Source organism: Momordica charantia, assembly GCF_013281855.1.
Source record: "Momordica charantia cultivar OHB3-1 chromosome 9 unlocalized genomic scaffold, Mcharantia_2.0 BLBB01000009.1, whole genome shotgun sequence".
Taxonomy (NCBI): Eukaryota; Viridiplantae; Streptophyta; class Magnoliopsida; order Cucurbitales; family Cucurbitaceae; genus Momordica; species Momordica charantia.
In genome coordinates, this window is record NW_028275167.1 from 5,659,527 (window position 1) to 5,674,329 (window position 14,803).

The 14,803-nt window shown below is 33.4% G+C and overlaps 2 protein-coding genes and 2 non-coding genes across 5 annotated transcripts; 2 read left to right on the forward strand and 2 right to left on the reverse strand.

Annotated features, from left to right (window-relative positions):
* Nucleotides 1-336: 336 nt before the first annotated feature.
* Nucleotides 337-407, forward strand: TRNAG-CCC (transfer RNA glycine (anticodon CCC)). The gene has a single exon. It is a non-coding gene; the product is annotated as a tRNA-Gly (tRNA).
* A 1,565-nt stretch (nt 408-1,972) lies between these two features.
* On the forward strand, nt 1,973-2,043 carry TRNAG-CCC (transfer RNA glycine (anticodon CCC)). Its single transcript has one exon. It is a non-coding gene; the product is annotated as a tRNA-Gly (tRNA).
* Nucleotides 2,044-7,741: 5,698 nt separating this feature from the next.
* Nucleotides 7,742-8,784, reverse strand: LOC111018228 (glutathione S-transferase PARB). Its single transcript, XM_022294248.2, is given in 4 exon segments — nt 7,742-8,143; nt 8,146-8,394; nt 8,500-8,548; nt 8,632-8,784. Coding segments are annotated over 4 exon segments (648 nt in total). The 3' UTR covers nt 7,742-7,946.
* Nucleotides 8,767-11,011, reverse strand: LOC111018217 (pentatricopeptide repeat-containing protein At5g56310). Of its 2 annotated transcripts, XM_022294227.2 has the most exons (3): nt 10,927-11,011; nt 10,566-10,802; nt 8,767-10,474 (listed from the first exon to the last, which is right to left on the reverse strand). In XM_022294227.2, exons 2-3 carry the CDS (start codon nt 10,716-10,718, stop codon nt 8,975-8,977), a joined length of 1,653 nt encoding a protein of 550 aa, XP_022149919.1. In that variant the 5' UTR covers nt 10,719-10,802; nt 10,927-11,011; the 3' UTR covers nt 8,767-8,974. The 2 variants fall into 2 exon arrangements, with proteins under 2 accessions (XP_022149919.1, XP_022149927.1); XM_022294235.2 differs by lacking the exon at nt 10,927-11,011 and having other exon boundaries at nt 8,973-10,392; nt 10,566-10,707.
* Between the last annotated feature and the right edge of the window lie 3,792 nt (nt 11,012-14,803).

Here is a 14,803-nt window from a genome sequence, read left to right on the forward strand (position 1 = left end):
AAATCTAAACTTCAAGAGAACGCTCAACTATTTTATGGGTTGAAATTGTGCTGTCGTATGCTTTTTTTTTTCTGGATAATTTAGTCATATGCTTGATAAATAGGCTATTTATATTAGATAGTATTTTCAACCTATGTAAGTTTTTTAAACTAAAACCTACGGATTTCCCAATTACAAATCACCAAATCTACTAAACTAATCATAAATTAATTAAATTTAGATTTCTTGGGCTCATTTTATTTTCACAGCCCATCCTATAGATTATTGGAACTAAAAACTCAAATATTTAATTTAAAATATTAATTTAATATATAAATATATTACATTTAAAGCATAGCGCATCTAGTGTAGTGGTATCATAGTACCCTCCCACGGTACTGACCGGGGTTCGATTCCCCGGATGCGCAATTTATATTTTTTTTTGCCTAATATGCTTTTTTCTTCTTCCTAAATTCTATTTTAGTTTTTCTTTTTGTTATAAAAAATATTAAATATTTGCCTTTTGTAAAATTAAAAAAGAAACAGAAAAGTTATATTTAGTATTATACAAAATACGATAAAATAGAAAGGTAGATAAATAAATCACCAACAAATTATTTTCTCTATTTTTCTTATTTTGTAATTTTTTTACCAGAATTTAAAGATCACTATATATATATATTTTTTTAATTTTTTTTTTCAATATGTTCATTTATATTTTCGACCTTCTCTTTTAATTTTTCCAATAGCTTCATTCTTCAAAATTGGACTAACATTTACATTGGTCTTTTCGACAAAAAACATCAATAATGGTGAAGAAATGAATAATTTATTATTTTATTTATTTCTTTTGTTTTCAATTAATGTGATAATGTCTATATATACTAATTCTCTTACAAAATAATAATAATAATGGATGAATTGAAAGCTACATGTATACTTCTTGGTTGGAGGTGTATGTCAATTACTGCTGAACAATCAGATAAATATCATTGTATTACATTTATTGTTATATTTTAAAGTATATTCTTCCCTAATGGAAATAGTGGTAATTTAAGGCAAACATTAACATTAATGATTAAATGATAATATTTTCCTAAATAATTAAACAAATATAATAACTAATCAATATACTTATTGTTATTTAATTTTTAGATCGTTGTTCTTTGAATTTTCTTGAGTATATTATTTTTCAAGGTTTAAAGATTTAGGTTAGACTTTAAAATTTGGGGTTTATGGGTTTTATTTATTTAAGAGTCTAGAATTTAGGATTTATGGTTTAAGATTTTATTTATTTATTTATTAAAAATATATGAATATGGGTAGCTGTTAATTTCCATATGGGCTCCATCCCAACCTCTAACAAATATGCAAATATTAAAGTTTTTAGACATTTTAATAGTTAGATGCTTAAAAAGGTTTAATTGTGTTGTTATTCAAATAAAAAAAACTAAAGTAAATTCCTATTCTCATATATTATTCTAAAAAAATAAAAAGAAAAAAAAAAGAAACGAAAATGACCGTATTAAAGATGGTGCTATTTTTATTTTTATTTTTTTTAGCATCAAGATGGTGCTAACTACAAACAAAGTAAATTGAAACTTTGTTAACTATTCGTTAAAATATGGTGCATATTACCTATAAAAGCATGTGTAATTATTTTATTAGTCCATATTAAAATCAAGTTTTTGTAACTTGAATATAAATCCTAACTAAAAAGTCATGAGTTTGAACCTCTATTTCCACATATTATTATATTAAAAAGAACGTTTTTGTGTAGTAAGATGGTTCATGAGATCTAATAAAATATATAGAGACTAAATTAAAATATTTTTAATTATAAAGATCAAATTAAAACTAAATTAAACTAGAATAATAGGAACGAATTTGTAATTTTAAACTTTGAATTATTAAAATTGAATTAAATATCTTTGTTGTTTATGTACATAATAAATTATATTAATAATAACACAATGCAGTTTATTTGTTGGTAGCGCATCTGGTGTAGTGGTATCATAGTACCCTCCCACGGTACTGACCGGGGTTCGATTCCCCGGATGCGCAATTTATATTTTTTATATAAAAAGATGACGACTACTATAATATACGTTAAATTATTTTATAAAAGTTATTTGACCAAATTGTTTAAATTAATGTTAAATATATGTTTTAATTCCTATTATTTTTATATTCTTTTTAATTAGGCCACATTATTTTAAATTTTTTTTATTTAGTTAAGCTAGCAGGGGATTGACTGTATCGTTGTGTGACATGACAGATAAGAAAGAAAGTTAAAAAAAAAAAAAAGGATGGCGAGATGAAGAAACCGCTATAAAATATATGACAAATAATTCTGACTTAAAATTTCTTTCATCAATTCATCTGATACCATATTAAACATTGAGAGGTAAATAAAACTTGCATACTTTCATCATTCATAATAGTCCGTATAAACTTGTATTTGTATTTATATACATGATGTTACAATCTATAATGTATAATTTTCTGATTAATTCTTTTGGATATAAGCTTTAATTCAAGGGCTTGAGCTGGTTCTTGAATCAATAAGGTTAGATTCCTTCAACTTCCTCCTTTTTGAAGGATTTTTTAAGTCTTCGGCTTTGAGATTGTTGAAGAATTTTTTAAGTCTTCGGCTTGTTGATGAAGTTCTTAGGCTTGTAGCTTGATGAAGTTTTTCAGCTTGTAGCTTGTGAAGTTCTTTGGCTTGTTAAAGTTTTTCAGCTATGTAGCTTGTTAAAGTTTTTCGGTTTGTAGCTTGTGAAGTTCTTCTGCTTATAGCTTGTGAAGTTCTTCTACTTGTAGCTTGATGAAGTCTTTGGCTTGCTAGGTAAATTCGCAGTTTGATGAAGTCTTCAACTTGTTGTTTGACAAAGTTCTTCAGTTGGTAGCTTGACGAGGAGAAGAGTCTTCAATTCTGAATGCTCTGAGAGCTCTAAATCTCCAGTTCTTCTGGCTCATTCTGAATCCTTTGGTGGGTCTTATATGGGTCATGAGCAATTAGTCGATGGGTCCGAGTCGTCCAAATCTCCTTATGAGTTGACAGCTCAATTAGTCGATGTCATCGGATGACCATAAGAAAGACACGTGGCATAATTTGATTTGTCGATTTTAAAATTAATTTATGACACGTGTGATTTTATGATCGATCATAAATATAATTTTAAATTGTGACGTGATATTTATTAATGGTCAAACTTTTACCTTCAACAAACACATTCTTGTACTTTAATCATTATATATGTATATATAGATGGTTACCTTTTAAATATTTTAACTAAATTTCTTAAACTATACATAAAAGTGGTTATGAGTAGAGGTTTATTTAAGTTTTTGAAAAATTGAATCGGTTGATCGAAATCGAACAAACCGATGTCAGTCCACAATCTCCTTGTTTAAGTCATTAATGCCATGAGATTCTCCATGTCCTCTTCAAGATCCAGCTGAGTCAATGCATGAAAACTTTTTGTTTAGCACGACTTTCACTATCAATGAGGATGCTACAAGGGATGGGTTTAATAGTGCACCGAGCATAGAAGAGGTTGTCTCTTTGCTCTCTCAAGGTGTCTTGCTTTGGTTGCGCTGTAGGAGCTCTGAGCCTGTGTGCTTATCTCTGCATGAACCTACATGCCAAACCCAACCTCGCACCTCAATTCACTAGCTTGTTTTCCTGTTTCTCAAAGATTTACTCCTTCGAGTCGTATCGACCCCTAACCTTTGTACCTAGGGTCTCGACACTTCTCTAACTTACTCTTTCGAGTCGATCGGTTTAGACCATTATTCGATCTAGGTCGATTTTTCACTAATTAGTTAGTTGGATAAGTCAAAAAGAAGAAAAATTTGATAGACTTACCAGTTATTAATTAAAAACAAAAATTTGTTACATAATATCGTTTGTCGTGCACGCTTTCCTCTAACATTAATGCTTAGAGGTTTTGAGAAAACGAGCATGGCTACTTGATTTCTCAAATCACTCAATCAATTAGAGACACAACTAACAAACTTTTTCTCTCTCCTCTCCCATTCGCTTGAATCCCCTCTCGTTAGTGGCGGATCCAGATTTTAATGTCAAGGGTACAACATCCATATAAACGTTATGGAATAAAGTTTATCCTATATGTTGTCAATATATATCGAATTTTATCCTGAACTTTAAATTTTTATCAAATTGTACCTTAAACTTGGAATTTATACAAAAACTAGATAAGATTATTTGGTTTTTTTATCGTGAACTTTAAATTTTTATCAAATTGTACCTTAAACTTGGAATTTATACAAAAACTAGATAAGATTATTTGGTTTTTTTATCGTTAATTTATAAGTTTTTGGTAGAGTTACATAAAATTCCACATGTTGTACGCGTCAAAATTCGAAGCCAAGATTCGAGGGTCATTGGAGGCTAGAGGAACGTGCACGTTAGCCAACGAACCAAACATCAATTTCTCATTAAAACAATACAAGCAGAACTGTTTTTACCTGCTTCCCCAACAAGTTTTTTAAAATATGACTACTGTTGAATCAATATTGAAATGTTTATTAAAAAAAATAAATTAAATTAAAATTGTTTTATAAACAAATAATTTTTTCAATCGAAATACAGCACATCTAGTGTAGTGGTATCTTATTACCCTCCCACGGTACTGACCGGGATTCGATTCCCCGGATGTGCAATTTTTGTTTATTTTTTCTTCTCAAATTCTATTTTAGTTTTTCTTTTTTTTAATAAAAAAATAGTAATATTTGCCTTTTGTAAAATTAAAAAAGAAACATAAAGTTATATTTAGTATTAATTTATCTTTTTTATAAAGTTAAAGGTTTGAAAATTTAAGGGTATTATTGAAATTTACCCTAAAATTTAGGGACATTTGGTATAATATAACCTATTTTGTATGATATAAATTTTGTGTTAGCTTCTGGGGATGTGAGATCGATGAGCTATGCTTATGTTGGCCTATATAATCTCAAATTATTAACTATTCATTAAAGATGGTGCATGTTATGTTGAGAGTATGTGTTAATGTTGAATGATAAAATTTGGTCAATTTATTAAGTGTCACGTCATTATTTTTCAATTATATTTAGGACTAATAACAAATTTACATGTGTATTAAAATTAATTTTAAAAGTGTCAAATCAAATTATACAATGTGTCTTTCTTAGGACTGTCCAATGACATCGACTAATTGGACCCCATGTGAAGATTTGACTCATACCCATTAAGGTCATAAGGAGAAGACTCATATAAGATCCACTAAGACTTTATAAATAGAAGATGTCGCATTTTATTTGTAGCATTAAGAAGGATTGAAGGGGATTTAGATTCAAGGCTCTCGGAGCATGCACAAGCATTTAGAATCATCTACAAGCAACAAGTTGAAGACTTCATTAAGCTACGAGCTAGAGAACTTTATCTACCGTAAGCTAAAAACTTTATCAAGCTACATAATCGATGAATTTCGTCAAGCAACAAACCAGAGACTCCATTAAGTTGCGCAACCGAAGAACTTTCATCAAGCTGCATAGCTGAAAACTCCATCAAGCTACACAGTCAAAGAACTTCATAAAGCTACAAGCCTAAGAACTTCATCAAAGTTGTTAGTTGAAGAACTTCATCAAACTGCATAGTCGAAGACTTCATCAAGTTGCATAAGCGAAGTCTTAAAGCCAGATACCCAAAGATCCTTCAACAAGCAAGAAGCAAAAGATGCTAACATTATTAATTCGAGAACAAGGCTCATCAACCTTCAAATCAAAGTTCACATCCTAGAGAGAACATAAGAGAATTATATATTAGAGGTTGTAACACTTACCTACATAAATACAAATCAAATTCATTAAATTCGAGTTTTACTTCTCAGAAATTCCTCCGAACAATTACTTTTTATTAATCTATACTAAAATCAAGTTTGAAAAGAAAAATAGATTACATAGAAATAGAAAACTCCTAATATTTTCAATATAATAGTAACATGTATGATGTAACTGCAGAATGGTTAATAGAGTTCACTCAAATCATATATATTAAATTGAAACTTTTAAAACCGTAAATTAAAAATGATCACAAGATAGAAGCTTTTAAAACCATCCAAGTGAAAATAAAACTCAGCTTAAATAACACAAATCAAATTTGTAATTGAAATTAAATTATTAAATTATTAAAATTAAAACTTTTTATTCCATAAATAGCATTCATCATTCTCACTTATGTGCACGGCGCATCTAGTGTTGTGGTATCATAGTACCCTTCCACGGATTTCCTTGAATGCGCAGATTCTTTTTATTAATTATTTAGATATTAATTATTATCTTTACCTATTATATTGTTTTTAATAATTTCTTTTTTTTTTTGGTTGGAAATTGTTGACTTTGATAACAGAGTTCCACACTATAAAATAAAGTTATGAATATGATTGCCTACTTTGGGTTTCTTGGGTTAACATATCATTGAGTTTTTGCTGTATGTGGGTATAGTTTCGAACTTTTGAAGTATTTTAAGAGAAAAATTAAGTACGATCTCACATCATTTTTAGTACGATGTGGTAAGAATGGATGTTAAAATATAGGGTACGAGGATTTAGAACTCAGACTAAAAAGAAATAGTAGATGCAATTGGTAAGAATGGATGTTAAAATATCGGGTTGAGAATTTAGAACTTGAACTAAAAAAAATAGTAGATGCAATTCAAATTTTAGTAACACTGGAGATTATGGAATTGGGTCGTGTTCTACACTATGTAAGTGAAAAGTGGCACAAAGCAATTAATTAAATATACTTAACTTGATTAATTATACCCTTTTATGTTGATTGATGTTAATTTTACATCCGAAAATATGCCACGTGTAAATCAACAACCATTAATTAAAGACATAAATCATTAAGGACAAAAAAGGACAAAGAAAAAAAAAACCCACATAAGATTCCAGACAAAAAATTGTCAATTAATCGAGGTCTCTTTGATAATTGTAAAAACGAACATAGCTCAACAGTAATTAACACATCCTTCCAACCAAGAGGTTGTGAGTTCGAATTTTCTCCCCAACATATTGTACTAAACAAAACAAAGTTGCTTTGAGGCTTCTCAAATTGAATTCTCACTTTTATTTTTACTTATTTTCCTTTAAATCTATCTCTCTTATTTCTCTTTTCTTCTTATTTTTTTTTCTTTTATCTTTCTTTTCTTCTACATTCTAGTTCTTATACAAAGAAAATTTTCAATTTATCTATACAAAATAACATAGAATCACAAATACTATGATACTTTTCTTTCTTAAAAAATTGACATATTAATATAAATAAAATTTTCAAACTTAGGGACATCAAACCTGCTTGAGATAAGAATCACAAATTATATAAAAATAACAAAAGAATTGCCGCAATCTAAACATAGCTCAATTGACACCTATTTCAGCCCAAATTGTCTCGAACTCAACCTCTACCCCACATGTTGTACTAAAAAACGTGCTCAACCTCCAGCATCCATCAAAAACCAAAAAAAAAAAAAAATTATGATTCTATTGATCGAAATCGAAGTAGTCAGAGGCGTTGGTTGTTTGCTAAAACCAATGCCAACCGACATGCACCCCTAATATGTACTAAAAATAAAAGGTTCATATCTGTATCGATAAGAAGAAAACCAACTTCACATTTAACGTTCATAACATAATATGAAGAATTTCCAAGCAGATTCAATTACCTGCAAACCAATTCTACGCAAGATGGTGACAGTTCTAAAAACAACAGTGAATTAAAAGACAAAATCTCAAATCATATCATCAAATTCAGAACCACACAACCACCAATTTTTGATACATGTGATACACAGCAAGTGACAAACAGAACTCTCACAACACAAAAAAAAGACAGACCAGAGAACACAGCCTTTTATTCAAGTTCTGATGATATGGCGATCACCCATCTAGTGAAGAAACTCACCTCCCAAGGGCAAGGCTCTATTGGGTGCGCAGAGCAAGCACCTTGGCCCAAGCTGGCCTGGCCATGATATCAGCCACCCAGGCATTGACATGGGGGCGAGCTTCGAACAGTTTCTTGGACCGTGTCCCCATCAAGTAGTCTAAAGTAGGGAGATGGTGCAGGTCAGCCAAAGTGAAGGACTCACCAGCCAAGTACTTGGACTGAGGCAGCTTCTTTCATAGATATCAAGAACTTTGCCTAACTCAGCTTCACCTTTCTCAGCCACAGCAGCATCTGCCTCACCCAAACCCAACATTGGCTTTAAGCAGAGCTCCCAAATCACTTTCATGGCTGCTTGGTCCAAATGGTGGCTCTCCACCTCAACCCACGTTAATATGGCCACCATTTTCTTGGGGTCTTGGGAAATCAATTGGGTTCCATTAGTAGCATAAGTTGTCGAGATGTACTGCGTGATTGCCCTGGATTCTACACACAGGCAAATTATCAAACGCCTTGTGTGAAAAGACAAACTAAAGACAAACTACCACGATTTCTCTAGAAATTTAAAGTAGAGGCAAACAAATTTTTTACCAAAAAGCGAGAAATCTCCATCTTGGAACCCAGGAATTTGACCAAACGGCTGCCAAATCAACCACCAACCAATCAGGCATCGAGTGAAAACCCCACGAAAATAAGCTAGGGCATTGGAAGTTTCAAACTTACATTGAGTGAGAGGAAGGGCTCTTTCTTATGTTCCTCTTCGTGCATTTTGACATTAACGAACTGGAATTGAAGCTCCTTCTCGTACAGACAAGCTAGAACCCTGCAGGTGGCTGTGGAAATGGGGATTCTGTGGACTTTGATGCTGCTCGCCATTGATTCCAACAAGAGAGTATTTACATATACGAACACAGTTCCCTCATAGTGAAAGAAGTAATGAAAGGCAAGCCCTCGATGAAACTACCTTTGTTGTTGTCTGTATAGCTTTCTGGAGCAGAGATCTAAATCATTGAAAATGTGGCAGTTTCTGTATTCACAAAATTCAATCTACGACTTTGAAAACGATTCATAAACATCTTCCAACCTCTTGAAGCTCAACAGAACTCGACCCCGAATCCTTCTTCAGTCCTCTCTCTCTCATAATATCTCTCACTTCCTCAACCTCACCCCATCTCCCCATCTCTGCAAGAATATTAGACAACACAACATAATATGCACCATTCTCTGGCTCCATTTCAACAAGCTTCCTTGCTGCAAACTCGCTCACTTCCAAGCTTCCATTAGCCCTGCCACCAGCTAACAAAGACCCCCACATTGCTTTTGTGGCATCAAAGGGCATATCTTTTATCAACACAAAAGCCTCCTCAATACACCCTGAACGCGCCAAGAGATCTACCATACACGAAAAATGTTTGATTCCGGGAGAAAACCCATAGCTCCCATCGACCAAGGCTCGAAAGATCTCCCTGCCCTTGTTGACCAATCCGGAGTGGCTACAAGCACAAAGCACTGCCACTAATGTCACTTCATCAGCCTCAACTCCTTCTTCATCCATTCTCTTAAACCAGGCAATGGCCTCTTCTCCACTCTTGGCCAAAGCTAGCCCTTTAATGAGTGCATTCCAAGTAAATACATTCTTCTCTTTCATGGCCTGAAAAACAACCAACCCCTCCTTGATTCTCCCACACTTCCCATACATATCAATCAGAGAAGTCCCCAAAATCACATCCACTTCCCACCCTCTCCTCTTCACAAACTCGTGTATCCAAACACCCATTTCAATGGCTCCATAGCCTGCACACGCAGCCAACGCATTCACCATCGTCACGCAGTTCGGTTCGACACCCGCATATTGCATGTGCTCAAACGCAACCAAAGCGTCATCAAACATCAACCCACCTCGGTACCCCATAATCAGAACAGTCCAAGACACAACATCTCTCTGGGGCATTTCGTCGAACACCTTCCTACAGAGCCCCATTCTCCCACACGACGCATAAACATCCATCAATGAGTTCTGCACATAAACATCAGAAACAAAACCCCATTTCACAACATGGGTGTGAACAGATTGCCCACCCACAAGGTCGTTAAAGTCAGACAAGGACTTGAGAAGGAAAGGGAAGGTGTAGTTGTTGGGAAGAATCGAGTTTCTGTTCATGTGGGCGTATATTGAAAGAGGGGTGTGGGGGATTTTGGAGTGAGAGAAAGCTCTGATCAGGGAATTAAAGACGAAGACGTGGGGATTGGGGAAATGGGTGAAGAAGAGGAGAGCCGAATCGAGAAGTCGAAGGAAGTGGCAGGCGTTTATGAAGTGGTGGGCTATGGCGGTGCTGGAATGGAGGTTTTGAAGGATGAGTTGCGATTGAATTTGGGGGATGTGAATTGGGGAAAGAGAAGCGGCAAGAAGAGAGAGGATTCTGTTTGATTGAGCCCACAATTGTGCGGCAGAAGGTTTCATGGCCATGGCTCCACTGCTCGATTCTACATAGACGAAAAAGTCTTTCTTAAAAGTTAAAACCAACCCTACAGGTGCATTTTGGAACCCAGGAATTTGACCAAACGGCTGCAAAATCAACCAACCAACCAAACCAGGCATCGAGTGAAAACCCCACAAAAATTAACGCAAGCTAGGGCATCGAAAGTTTCAAACTTACATTGAGTGAGAGGAAGGGCTCTTTCTTATGTTCCTCTTCGTGCATTTTGACATTAACGAGCTCGAATTGAAGCTCCTTCTCGTACAGACAAGCTAGAACCCTACAGGTGGCTGTGGAAATGGGGATTCCGTGGACTTTGATGCTGCTCGCCATTGATTCCGACAAGAGAGTATTTACAGATACGAACACAGTTCCCTCATAGTGAAAGAAGTAATGAAAGGCAAGTCCTCGGTCAAACTACCACAAGAGGGCAATAGCAGTAAATTAAACACCAATTGCATGATAAAGTGCAATTCAGATCCAACCACAAGTACAATCAAAGCAAAAGCTTGTGAAAATTGGTCCCCCCTCCCCTCAATACCTAGAAATGAATTTTGACGCATCTTGGTTCGATGATCAAAATTAGGGAGCGCTCGGATGGGTGGTTCGTCACGTCGGCAACATCACTGTAAGGGAAAAGAAAAGTATCAAATACCTAGAAGCCTTAGCAATCTTGGAGGGATTAATAAGCATCAACAACAAAGGCCATCACTCCAAGAATTAGAACTTTTCCCAACGCTATAAAACGTTGGGAAAAGAGCAAAAAAGTGTTGGGAGTAGTTTCTCCCGACATTAAATATTCGTGGGTAAAGAAGTCTGCAAAAGTGTGTTGGGAAAGCACATTGCCAACGTTTTTTAAAAAACGTTGGCAGAACCATACTTTTTCCGACCTTCAAAAAACGTTGGTAGGGCTGACTTTCTGCCAACTTTTTCTAAACATCGGCAGATCACGTTGGCAGATGGAAACTTATTCCAATGTTTTAGAGAAATGTTAGAAAAGTTGCTGAAGTGATGAAAACGTTGGCAGAAGTTTCAATCTGCCAACGTTTTTCAAAATGTTGGCAAAAGTTTTCATCTGCCAATGTTTTCCAAAATGTTGGCATATCTACTATTCTCCCAATGTTTTGAAAAATGTCGGCAGATCTACTATTCTGCCAAGTGCCAACATTTTGCAAACGTCAATATATTTATAGTTTTACCGACGTTTTTATAAAAAAGGTTGGCAATATATATTTAATTTTTTTCTAAAATAAAATGCACTAATTTCAATCTCGACATTTTTGGGATACCTGATTTGAAAGTCAAATACCAAAATATTAAATACCAAAATATCGAATACCAAAATATATCAAGTACCAAAATATATTAAATACCAAAATATCATTCAGGTTCACATATTTCAAAAGTTTTTGGATTTACACGTTCAATATGTTTCAAAAGCTACATAAACCTAAGTAGAAGTTTCATGCATTTCAAAAACTCTACATGACAACACTTCATAGTAGCCAAATCCAAAGAACCTGAAAAATATAGTTTATGTAAGCACAAAGTACTTATAAGCCAAAATAATCACCACTTTATATATATATGTGAAAATAAAAGCTCGATAAAAACATAAAACATGGCTAAGAGAGAGAAATTCCGCACCCACCAACATAAAACATAAAACATAGCTAACAAAAACAAATTTCGCACCAACAAACATATAACATAAAACATAGCTAACAAAAATCACATTTCTCACCACAACCACAACGACAAACAAAATTAAAAATAATTAACCCCATAAAAATCCTCCCCTAAAGACACAATAATTACAATGCTTAATAGAGGCTACAATAAGTACACAAACCACCTCCCCTCAATGCTCGTAGCTTGCGAAGGCTACAATAGCTTTGTGTGTTCACACCAAACCATCACAAGCAGCTTTAGAAAAGATATATAAGACCATATAAAAGAAACCAAAACATAACACAAAACTAAATATAGAAATCATAACTATTAAGTACACAAACCATAAAATTGCATAGGAAAATGTCATTCTCAAACTCATGTAAGATTCTATAATTGATGGTACTAAGAGAATAAGAATCATTCATTTTCCTTCTATTTTTCGATAACATCATGAATGCCACCTCTTTGTTGCCTTCAATTTTTTCTGTAAATGATTGTGGCAAATGAACTGATAGATAACTTTCAAAGCGTTTTTTCTTCAACACCCCATTACTCAACAACCATCTCTCTCAAACTACAGTCTTATAATTTTCCTAAAACCTCCTTCTATTTATCTATTTTATCATGTTGGTCCTCCCCAGAAGCTTTATCTGGCGGTAGTGTCTATGACCATAAGGGGGTTGGGGTTGTTGATTGGAAAGGAACTGAAGCAATGGAATATAAGGGATATTTTATAACTTTATATACGGACTATGAAATGGAGGAAAGTAAATAATTGGCAGAATATTTGATGCTTGTTATAATTAATGCTGTTAAACACTTCTATCCATAAACTACGAGTGACATCAAGTGAATTTGTTGCTTTACCAAGATCTTCTATGATAGTAACTGCCTTCAAAGTAAATTTTCTACTGCTTCCATTTTCGTTTCTGCTGTCTTTCCTCCCTTTCTTATTCTAGTGATGTGTAGAGAGGTTGAGCTACTCAGCTTTACGTTGAGTTCCTTGTTAATAATCTTTTGATGAACATTTATTGTTGACTTGCAGAAAAGTCAGGCACAAAAATGTTGTACAGTTTATAGGTGCATGTACCAAGCCCCCAAGTATGTGCATTGCAACAAGTAAATCAAGCAAAGAGTTCATTATTATCTATTATAACCCTATTGGACAAAATAAACTAATACACATTATCTCTTTGGATTAATTTGGAAGTCATTTTTCTATTTCTTTACTTCAGAATTTATGTCTGGCAGTAGTATCTATGACCATAGTACCCTTGAAAACTTTTTTTTTCTAATAGATATCAGTTTCCTATAAAGGAAAGTCATTCTAAAATTTATAAAATCTCAGGACATCAAGCGGCCCTTTTGCTTTTAGTTACTTTTTTGGGAAATTGTTTAGTGAAAATATAATTCTTAATTAATGTCTAAATATTAAATTAGTTTTTGATCTTGAGCGTCATTCATATAGCATTAACTTTAGAATCAATTAATTTCATATATTCCTTATTGGGATATGTTCAACAGAAGTCTTGTCTGCTTCCATCATGGCTTTATTTCATTGTGTTTCTCTTGCATTGCAGGCAAATACACTTCACTTACATCAGTAAAGACAAAATATCAGAATGACAATAACCTCCTAATGTGCTCTCTTAACAAAACCAACCACTGACTAACATGAATTCTCAATCCCCAATTTCCAATACTGATCACTAACTAACGGAATCCAAATTCAGGAATTCGTACAATAATGAATTCGAATTCACTGATTTCAATTTTGAGACTTTCAATTGGGGAATTCAAACACTAATTTCCAGTAGAAATTTCAATAAGCACCATCTATCTAGGATTTAAATCCCGAATACAATTTACCATTTCGATGCATAAAAAAAAGGTAAACTGATGTGCTAGGTTTAACAGCACTTCCAATTCATAAATGCACAATAGAATAGCCAAGCAGAAGAAATACAGACGAAAATTTTCAATGCCGAATCCCAAAACTCACATCTTTCACCACCAAAATCGACATTTACACAATTTCTAACTTCAACATGGAAATTGAGCAACCAGTGAAGCAAACATTTTGAAGAATTAGAAGAAAATTATAAGAGATTGGAAAGAGCAGAGTGTTTGGCATACCTTGGAAGAAGTAAAAGAAGTTCGAAGAGGCTGAGGACGGTGAGCAACGTTGCAGAGACTCTGAAACGTCCAGAAACGATGCGGCGGCGGCAGTGGTTTCTGCGGGATGCGGCGACGGCGGCGACTTTGGTGGGGAGCGACCACAGTGGGATGAAGGAAGAGAGGGAAAAATCGACGGGTGGAGTCGCGGATTGAAATTTGTTTAAACAAAATAAGATTGCGCTGAAAACCACCAAGGAGATTATTATTATTATTATTATTATTATTATATTTTTGGAATTCTAAAACAAATTAGTTTGAAAACTATTTTATTTTTCTATTATATAATTTAAAAATTAGGCTTGTTTGCTCAAAAAAAATTATTTGCTATGTTTTTCAAATACATTTGAAATTTTAGTGAAATTTTAGAAATAAAAATAAGTTCTTGAATATTACTTTTTTCATTTTCTTAATTTAGTTTTGATTTAAAAAAGTTATTGAAGAATTATTAACCACAAATGTGAAAGTAATAGTTATAAGATTAATTTTAAGACGGTAAAAATAAAAAATGTAATAGTTATCAAACAAGTTATTAATAATATAATAATTTTTTTATAGTTTCACACCAT

Bases quoted from the DNA above. Each gene is read 5' to 3' on its own strand.
- LOC111018217 (XM_022294227.2), bottom strand. From the start codon at position 10,718: ATGGCGAGCAGCATCAAAGTCCACGGAATCCCCATTTCCACAGCCACC. The intron at 10,475-10,565 runs GTAAGTTTGAAA...TTGATTTTGCAG, and splicing joins AGCCCTTCCTCTCACTCAAT to CCGTTTGGTCAAATTCCTGG.